General features: G+C 43.2%; 1 protein-coding gene across 3 annotated transcripts in view; it reads left to right on the forward strand.

The window, feature by feature from the left end:
* The window catches only part of LOC110538728 (voltage-dependent T-type calcium channel subunit alpha-1I-like), a 139,118-nt gene that overhangs the window by 76,259 nt on the left and 52,859 nt on the right, over positions 1 to 10,000 (forward strand). For all 3 annotated transcript variants that reach the window (XM_036938908.1, XM_036938909.1, XM_036938907.1), the window contains exons 16-18: positions 1,517 to 1,617; positions 3,203 to 3,326; positions 3,448 to 3,516. In XM_036938908.1, the coding sequence (XP_036794803.1) occupies positions 1,517 to 1,617; positions 3,203 to 3,326; positions 3,448 to 3,516 (294 nt within the window). The remainder of the gene's footprint in view (positions 1 to 1,516; positions 1,618 to 3,202; positions 3,327 to 3,447; positions 3,517 to 10,000) is intronic.

Here is a 10,000-nt window from a genome sequence, read left to right on the forward strand (position 1 = left end):
AGGTGTGGGTTGAGGTTGGGTGAGAGGGTGGGTGAGGTGTGGTGGTGAGATTGGGTGAGAGAGTGAGTGAGGGGGAGGTGTGGAGTGAGGTTGGGTGAGGGGAAGTGTGGGGTGAGGTTGGGTGAGAGGGTGGGTGAGGGGGAGTGTGGTGAGGAGTGTGGTGAGGAGTAAGGGAGGAGTGTGGTGAGGAGTGTGAGGAGGAGTGTGGCGAGGAGTAAGGGAGGAGTGTGGTGAGGAGTGTGAGGAGGAGTGTGGTGAGGAGTGTGGTGAGGAGTGTGTTGAGGAGTGTGGTGAGGAGTAGGGGAGGAGTGTGGTGAGGAGGAGTGTGGTGAGGAGTAAGGGAGGAGTGTGGTGAGGAGTGTGAGGAGGAGTGTGGTGAGGAGTGTGGTGAGGAGTGTGGTGAGAAGTGTGAGGAGGAGTAAGGGAGGAGTGTGGTGAGGAGGAGTGTGGTGAGGAGTAAGGGAGGAGTGTGGTGAGGAGTGTGTTGAGGAGTGTGGTGAGGAGTGTGGTGGGGAGTGTAGTGAGGAGTAAGGGAGGATTGTGGTGAGGAGGAGTGTGGTGAGGAGTAAGGGAGGAGTGTGGTGAGGAGTGTGGTGAGGAGTGTGGTGATGAGTGTGGTGAGGAGTAAGGGAGGAGTGTGGTGAGGAGTGTGGTGAGGATGGTGGTGAGGAGTGTGGTGAGGAGTATGATGAGGAGTAAGGGAGGAGGATCTGAATGATGAGATTAAAGTGCCTTGGTTGTGATGATGAACAATGATAAAGTCCTATTCACTTTAAAAACACCCTGGAACGTCCACAGTCCCAGTGACATCCTGTCGTCTTGGTAAAGACAGATACTGTAGATAGGAGAGAAGGAACTGTTGTTGTACCAGTGTTATTCATGACCAGCAGCACAAGGCAGCTTATAGTAGAATAAACACACTGTGTATAGCAGTTTATAAAATAAATATCCGGGAATACATTCTCCAGTAGATTCCCTGTTATGTCTCTCCCCTGGGATTCTATTGTTTCAACAGTAAACAATCCCATACATACAGGGCTGAACCAGGGACAATTAATAATGCTAGTTACACAAAATGGCACCCTATTCCCTATGTAGTGCACTACTCTGACCAGGGCATATGGTGCACTATATAGGGATTGGGGTTCCATTTGGGACCCAGTCACTGAGTAGAGCAGACCAATGGGCATGCTGGATATTATGCTTCTAGGTGTTGATAAAGCAAAGTGTCCTCTCTTGTAAACAATTAAGACAGAAGATTCATCTTTTCTCTTGGGAGGTGGAATAATCGGAATGATCTTATTGTATTATACAGTATAGCCGTTTCTCTTTGTCTAGAACCAGTGTGTTTATGTGTACTGAATTCACTCACCAAACTGTGTGTGTATGTGTGCGTATCTGTGTGCGTGCCTGCCTCCCTGCCTGCCTGCCTGCGTTCACACGTGCATGTGTGTGTATTCTGACTGTGTGTGTATTCTGACGTTGTGTGTGTGTGTGTGCTGTGTCCCTCCTCCAGAGTCTGTGTTTCCGTATCCAGAAGATGATGGAGGTGTACAGGCCAGAGTGGTGTGAGACCAGAGAGGACTGGTCTGTCTTCCTCTTCTCTCCTCAGAACAGGTCTGTCTGTCTGTCAACCCCTGTTTTCACTCATTCACTCCTGCTCAGCACTAACACCCCTGATACAGCAATTCAAGGCTTTGGTGTTCCGTTCATAAATTGTTGAATCCGATGCATTTGTACTAGGCTAGAACGAAAGCCTGCACAGCCTGTGGATCCCCACTCCCCGAGAGAAGAATTGCCGAGCACCACCTGCCTCATTAGTGTATGGATCCCTGTCCATGAGGTAGCAAAGGGAGACTTCCCATTGTGATCCTCTATCTGTTGGTCAACAATAAATCCACCTCAGGGCTCAGAGATGGAGCTCAGGCTGGAAGGCATTGCAACAGTGTTCTGTTAGCTGTGGAGGTACACGGTATATACAAACGTCTGTGGACACCTCTTCAAATGAGTGGATTCAGGCTGTTTCAGCCACACTAGTGGCTGACAGGGGTATAAAATCAAGCACACGGCCATGCAATCTGGCCTTACTGAATAGCTCAGTGACTTTCAAGGTGGTACCGTCAGAGGATGCCACCTTTCCAACAAGTCCGTTTATCAAATTTCTGCCCTGCTAGAGCTGCCCTGGTTAACTTTCAGTGATGTTATTGTGAAGTGGAAACAGCTAGGAGCAACAACGGCTCAGCATTGAAGAGGTAGGCCACACAAGCTCACAGAACGGGACCTGAAGCGCGTAAAATCATCTGTCCTCATTTGCAACACTGCCTCTGGAAGCAACGTCTGCACAATAACTGTTTGTCGAGAGCTTCCATGGCCGAGCAGCCGCACACAAGCCTAGGATCACCATGCCTAATGATAAGCGTTGGCTGGAGTGATGTAAAGCTCTTGGTGTAGAAGGAATAATGGTCTGGGGCTGTTTTTCATGGTTCAGGTTAGACCCTTTAGTTCCAGTGAAGGGAAATCATAACTCTACAGCATGCAATGACATTCTAGATGATTCTGTGTTTCCAACTTTGTGGCAACAGTTTTGGGGAGGCCATTTCCTGTTTCAGCATGACAATGCCCCCTTGCACAAAGGGAGGTCCATACAGAAATGGTTTGTTGAGATCGGTGTGGAAGAACTTGACTGGCCTGCACAGAGCCCTGTCCTCAACCACATCTAACATCTTTGGGATGAATTGGAACGCCGACTGCAAGTCAGGCATAATCGCCTATCATCATTGCCCGACCTCGACAGTGAGACCCAGAGAGACACAGAGAGTGTCTCTCTGTGTCTCTCTCTGTGTGTGTATCTCTCTGCTTGTCTCTCTGGGTCTCTCTGTGTCTCTCTCTCTCTCTATTGTAGTGGTGTCTCTATGGAGGATGGTGCCTTTACAACACCAGTTAATGGGAATTGCTTTGAAAGGAAATGAAATAATCAGAGAGAATGGGGCTATTATCTGACTGAATGATGAGCAATCCCCAGTTCTCTGTCAATGAGGCACAATAAAGGGTTTTAATCAGTAGCGATGTTACAAAACACATGTTTTTCAATTGTTTATCTTTTTCCCTCTTGCTCTCTTTCTCTTCCTTTCTGTCTCCCAATACCACTCCCTCTCTCTCCACTATCTCCCTCCCTCCCCACCTGCCTGCCTCCCTCTCTCAGGTTCAGGCGGGTATGCCAGTCCATCATAGCCTACAAGATGTTTGACTATGTGGTGCTAGCGTTCATCTTCTCCAACTGCATCACCGTGGCTCTGGAGAGACCCAAGATCATGCAGGGCAGCCTGGTCAGGATCAAAGTTCACCTCTAGGTTTCAACCATACAAATATAATTAGTGGTGTCAAGTCAATGATCTTCTATTTCCATCATCTCTCTCTCTCCCTCCATCTCTCTCTCTCTATGTATAGGAAAGAGTCTTCCTAACCATCTCCAACTACGTCTTCACAGCCATCTTTGTAGCAGAGATGACGCTCAAGGTATGGTGATGCGCTTAATGTGTGTGTGTGACTATTCTGTGAACAAGAATAGTAAACAACTCAGGAAATGTTCTTAGTCCCTCAGGGTCAAATTCTATTTCTAGGGGGTTTAGGGTTACTGTTAGAATTAGTGTTAGGGTTAGAATTAGGTTCAGGGTTAGGAGCTAGTTTTACTGTTAGGGTTAGGTTTTGTGGTTATGGTTAGATTTAATGTTAAGGTTAGGAAAATAGGAAAATAGGATTTTGAATGGGACTGAATTGTGTGTCCCCACAAGGTTATTTATACAACACTGCGTGTGTGCGGTGTGCGTGCGTGTGTGCGTGTGTGCATGTGTGCGTGTGTGCGTGCATGTGTGCGTGCGTGTGTGGGTAAGGATGCTTCCTAGTGTCCTTACTAGTCTTCTCCTGCCTTGGCTCTAATGACCTCTCAATCTCTTTATTTATTTTCTCATAGCATCTCCATTTAGTGTCTGTATCTCACTCTGTCTTTTCACTTAGTGTCTCTATTTCTCTCTGTATTTTCACTTAGTGTTTCTATTTCTTTCTGTCTTTTCACTTAGTGTCTCTATTTCTTTCTGTCTTTTCACTTAGCGTCTCTGTCTCTTTCTGTCTTTTCACTTAGTGTCTCTGTCTCTTTCTGTCTTTTCACTTAGTGTTTCTGTCTCTTTCTGTCTTTTCACTTAGTGTCTCTGTCTCTTTCTGTCTTTTCACTTAGTGTCTCTGTCTCTTTCTGTCTTTTCACTTAGTGTTTCTGTCTCTTTCTGTCTTTTCACTTAGTGTCTCTGTCTCTTTCTGTCTTTTCACTTAGTGTCTCTATTTCTCTCTGTCTTTTCACTTAGTGTCTCTATTTCTTTCTGTCTTTTCACTTAGTGTCTCTATTTCTTTCTGTCTTTTCACTTAGTGTCTCTTGTCTCTTTCTGTCTTTTCACTTAGTGTCTCTGTCTCTTTCTGTCTTTTCACTTAGTGTCTCTATTTCTTTCTGTCTTTTCACTTAGTGTCTCTGTCTCTTTCTGTCTTTTCACTTAGCGTCTCTGTCTCTTTCTGTCTTTTCACTTAGTGTCTCTATTTCTTTCTGTCTTTTCACTTAGTGTCTCTATTTCTTTCTGTCTTTTCACTTAGTGTTTCTGTCTCTTTCTGTCTTTTCACTTAGTGTCTCTGTCTCTTTCTGTGTTTTCTCTTAGTGTTTCTGTCTCTTTCTGTCTTTTCACTTAGCGTTTCTGTCTTTTCACTTAGTGTCTCTATTTCTTTCTGTCTTTTCACTTAGTGTCTCTGTCTCTTTCTGTCTTTTCACTTAGTGTCTCTGTCTCTTTCTGTCTTTTCACTTAGTGTCTCTATTTCTTTCTGTCTTTTCACTTAGTGTCTCTGTCTCTTTCTGTCTTTTCACTTAGTGTCTCTATTTCTTTCTGTCTTTTCACTTAGTGTCTCTGTCTCTTTCTGTCTTTTCTCTTAGTGTTTCTGTCTCTTTCTGTCTTTTCACTTAGTGTCTCTGTCTCTTTCTGTCTTTTCTCTTAGTGTCTCTGTCTCTTTCTGTCTTTTCACTTAGTGTCTCTGTCTCTTTCTGTCTTTTCACAAGTAGTGATGAAGTCAATCTCTCCTCCCCTTTAAGCCATGAGAGATGTACATACATGTTATTCATGTTAGCTCTCCATGTACATTTAAGGGCCAGCCGTTTAGGTCTAGCTTAGGTCTAGCTTATTCCTTGCAACCCATTCTAAAACTAACTGTAGCTCTTTGCTAAGTGTTGCAGAATTCAAAATGACAATGCTTGTCTTGCATAATTTGATGAGTTATACTTGGATGTGTAGTGTCAGTGTTTGTTGCTGGCATGTCATGACTAAATCTTGCCAGTGAAAAAATAATGAAAGTAGTTGGCAATATCAGTGGGTTTTGTGATGAATGAGCCATCTGATTAAATGAATGATGGAGCTGAGTTTGCCTTTTTGCTCTGTATACAGTGCATTCAGAAAGTATTCAGACCCCTTGACTTTTTCCACATTTTGTAACTTTAAAGCATATTCAAAAATAAATTAAATAGTTTTTTTCCTCATCAATCTACACACAAAACCCCATAACGACAAAGCAAAAACAGGTATTTAGACATTTTGGCAAATGTATTGTAAATACAAATCTGAATTAGGACATTTACTTTGTTGAAGCACCTTTGGCAGCGATTACAGTCTTGAGTCTTCTTGGGTATGACGCTACAAGCTTGGCACACCTGTATTTGGGGAGTTTCTCCCATTCTTCTCTGCAGATCCTCTCAAGCTCTGTCAGGTTGGATGGGGAGCGTTGCTGCACAGCTATTTTTAGGTCTCTCCAGAGATCGGGTTCAAGTCCAGGCTCTGACTGGGCCACGCAAGGACATTCAAAGACTCGTCCCGAAGCCACTCCTGCGTTTTCTTGGCTGTGTGCTTAGGGTTGTTGGAAGGTGAACCTTTACACCAGTCTGAGGTCCTGAGCACTCTGGAGCAGGTTTTCATCAAGAATCTCTCTGTACTTTGCTCCTTTCATCTTTCCCTCAACCCTGACTAGACTCCCAGTCCCTGCCGCTGAAAAACATCCCCACAGCATGATGCTGCCACCACCATGCTTTACCGTAGGGATGGTGCCAGGTTTCCTCCAGATGTGATGCTTGGCATTCAGGCCAAAGAGTTTCATCTTGGTTTCATCAGATCAGAGAATCTCATGGTCTGAGTCCTTTAGGTGCTTTTTGGCAAACTTCAAACAGGCTGTCATGTGCCTTTTGCTGAGGAGTGGCTTCCGTTTGGCCACTCTACCATAAAGGCCTGATTGGTGGAGTGCTGTAGAGATGGCTGTCCTTCTGGAAGATTCTCCCATCTCCACAGAGGAACTCTGGAGCTCTGTCAGAGTGAACATCGGTTTCTTGGTCACCTCCCTGATCAATGCCCTTCTCCCTCGATAGCTCAGTTTGACCAGGCGGACAGCTCTAGGAAGAGTCTTGGTGGTTCCCAACTTCTTCCATTAAAAAATGATGGAGGCCACTCTGTTCTTGGGGATCTTCAATGCTGCAGACATTTTAGTACCCTTCCCTAGATCTGTGCCTCGACACAATCCTGTCTCGGAGCTCTACAGACAATTCCTTCAACCTCACTGCTTGGTTTTTGCTATGACATGCACTGTCAACTGTGGGACCTTATATAGACAGGTGTGTGCCTTTCCAAATCATGTCCAATCAATTGAATTTACCACAGGTGGACTCCAATCAAGTTGTAGAAACATCTCAAGGAATGATCAATGGAAACATGATGCACCTGATCTCAATTTCGCGTCTCATATCAAAGGTTCTGAATACATATTTAAATAAGGTATTTCAGGTTTTTAAAATGTTTAATACATTTGCAAAAATGTCTAAAAAACTTTTCACTTTTTCATTATGGGGTATTGTGTGTAGATTGATGAGGGGGGGGGGGATTATTTAACCCATTTTAGAATAAGGCTGTAAAGTAACAAAATGTGGAAAGGGTCAAGGGGTCTGGATTCTTTCCGAATGCGCTGTATACTTGCATCCTGGTATTTCTTTATCTTAGCTCGTATCTTTTTTTGTATTACTTTATTACTGCACTGTTGGGAAAGAGCCAGTAAGAATGTCCCTGTACTGCTTTTCACCTGTGGTATCCTGTAAACGTTGCTAATAAACGTTGAAACTTGAATCACCATGGGGAAAGGCAAAGAACTTACATTTGGAAAGAGACAAGTGGTTGTTGACTTTCATAGATCAGGCAACGGTACAAAAAACAACTAAAGAGCTGAATGCTGATTGGCTGAAAGCCGTGGTATGAGACCTTATAGCGCGGGTATGACAAAACATTTATTTTTACTGCTGTTGGTAACCAGTTTATAATAGCAATAATGCACCTTTAGGGGTTTGTGGTATATGGCCAATATGCCACGGCTGTGGGCTTTATCCAGGCACTCCGCGTTGCGTCATGCGGAGGACAGCCCTTAGCCGTGGTATATTGGCCATATACCACAAACCCCTCGTGCAATTAAGAAGTTTAAAATCACTGGAACAGTGGAAACTTTCCTAGCAGAGGCCCAAGAGTATCTTTTCCCCACGCACATTGAGGAAGACGGTTCAGAAGGCAAAATGAATGTCCAAGGGCCACAGTTAGAGAATTACAGAACTTGTTCATTTTGGGGTCACCAAGTCTCCAAAATCTACAATTAGACATCACCCACAAGCCAACAGGCTATTTGGAAGGGTTGCCATGAAAAAAGCCTTTATTGAGAACAACCAACAAATGTAAACGCCTGGAGTTTTCTAAACGGCATTGGCACTTGGATTGAAACCAGGTGCTATGCCAGATGACATGAAAATAGAGCTCTTTGGCTCTATCACACCAGTGGTGGGTTTGGCCCCGAAGGAAGGATGCATATGAGTTTCATTCTAAAACGCTATATATCCATTTTCTTTAAAGAACTTACTAAAGAGATTGGTGTGTTTTTTCTCCATTTAATCATTGCATGGGGTTGTTAAATGACAGACATGTATTTGTTTGAAACCTATCACTATATGCTTTCATTACAGAGAGACAAACAGACATCATTCGGTACAAAATGAGATATATCCATCTCACTCGCAGAGAAAAAAGTAGCACTGCAAGGTTTTACACAGTCAAATGTGACAAATAATGTCATTTTTTTGTAAATAACTGTACAAATGATACATCTGTAACATCAAATGAATCAACGCAGTAATATGAGATCTGGGCCCTGGTCAAAAGTAGTACACTATATAGGGAATATAGTGACATTTGGAATGAGGCCTATTTCTAACCAAACACTATAGCATCAGGCTATATTTATGATGTGTTGAATTTATATGTTAAATATATATATAAAACATTCCATTCCTGCTAAACAATGGATCTATAGAGTTTCACAACAAAACTAGTTGTAATACACATCTAAAATCTATGAATTTAAAATCTGAGGACAGTAATATTTTACACACACGTGAAAGATTTATGGATTTATAGCGTTTTGGAAATAAACTCTTCATATGCAGAAAATAACCTCATTCCTACTGTAAAATATGGTGGTGGATTTTTGATGTTATGGGGCTATTTTGCTTCCTTGTTAAGTTCATCGAGGACATTTTTGCAAAAAAATGTGTTTGCCGCTGCCAGGAAGCTGAAACTTGGCCGTAAGTGGATCTTCCAGAAAGATAATGACCCCAAGCACATATCACAATCCACGATGAAATGGCTAAAATCAACATTTTGCAATGGCAAGCTCAGTCTCCGGACTTGAACCTCATGGAAAACCTGTGGTTTGAATTAAAGAGGGCCGTCCATGAGCGCAGACCGAAGAATATCAAGGATCTGGAAAGAAGATTCTGTATGGAGGAATGGTCTAAGATCGATCCCTCCCGATGTGTTCTCCAGTCTCATAAAACATTCTAGAAAAAGGCTCAGTGCCGTTATCCTCGCCAGGGGAGGCTGCTGAAGCACTGAAAACAGTGGTGTCAATCATTTTGACATGTATCTTTGTGAGATTTGTTTTATTACAGTACTTGTTAAGCTAAATGTTTTTCTCTGAGCTATTAATATAAAATAATATCACTTTCTATAAAGATTCACAGAATATAGCTCAGTATTTGTAGTATTTTTTGCTCATCTGTATTTATTTTGTATTTATTTCACCTTTATTTAACCAGATGGGCCAGTTGAGAACAAGTTCTCATTTACAACTGCGACCTGGCCAAGATAAAGCATAGCAGTGCGACACAAACAACAACACCGAGTTACACATGGAGTAAAACAAACATACAGTCAATAACACAATAGAAAAAAAGTCTATATACAGTGTGTGCAAATGAGGTGAGATAAGGCAATAAATAGGCCATAGTGGAAAAATAATTACAATTTAGCAATTAAACACTGGAGTGATAGATGTGCAGAAGATTAATGTGCATGTAGAGATACTGGGGTGCAAAGGAGCAAAAATAAATTACAGTATGGGGATGAGGTAGTTGGATGGGCTATCAACGGTGCCAATATTTTTGTTATCCCCTCCCTCCCTCTTTTCTCCCTATTTTCTCCCTGGAAGTCTCTCCATTGCACTCAAGACAAGCAATTAAGCAATGACATTAATTCGCCATCAATCTTTCAGTTGCCGTCAATCTCTTTCACCCCGTCTCTCTATCCCTCCCTTTCTCTCTTTCTCTCTCTTTCTCCCTTCCTCTCTCTCTCTCTCTCTCTCTCATTCTTTTCCACACTCTCTCTCCTCCCCTCTCTCTCCCTCTATTCCTCCGTTCTGTTCTCCGCGGAGGGTTCTGGCACAAGAGGGGGCATCAATTATGCAAACGAATCAATTATTGACCAATCTACCAGAGGAGCAACGGCCTTGTCAGGCCCCTGGCTGAGTGGAACACACCACCTCATGTCTCTGTCTCTTCCTCTGCATTTAGGCCTGATCATAATACCCCTGTCTGTCCGTCAGTCAGTCAGACAGTCAGCCA

The sequence above is a fragment of the Oncorhynchus mykiss genome, chromosome 12, assembly GCF_013265735.2.
Source record: "Oncorhynchus mykiss isolate Arlee chromosome 12, USDA_OmykA_1.1, whole genome shotgun sequence".
In the NCBI taxonomy this organism is placed as follows: domain Eukaryota; kingdom Metazoa; phylum Chordata; class Actinopteri; order Salmoniformes; family Salmonidae; genus Oncorhynchus; species Oncorhynchus mykiss.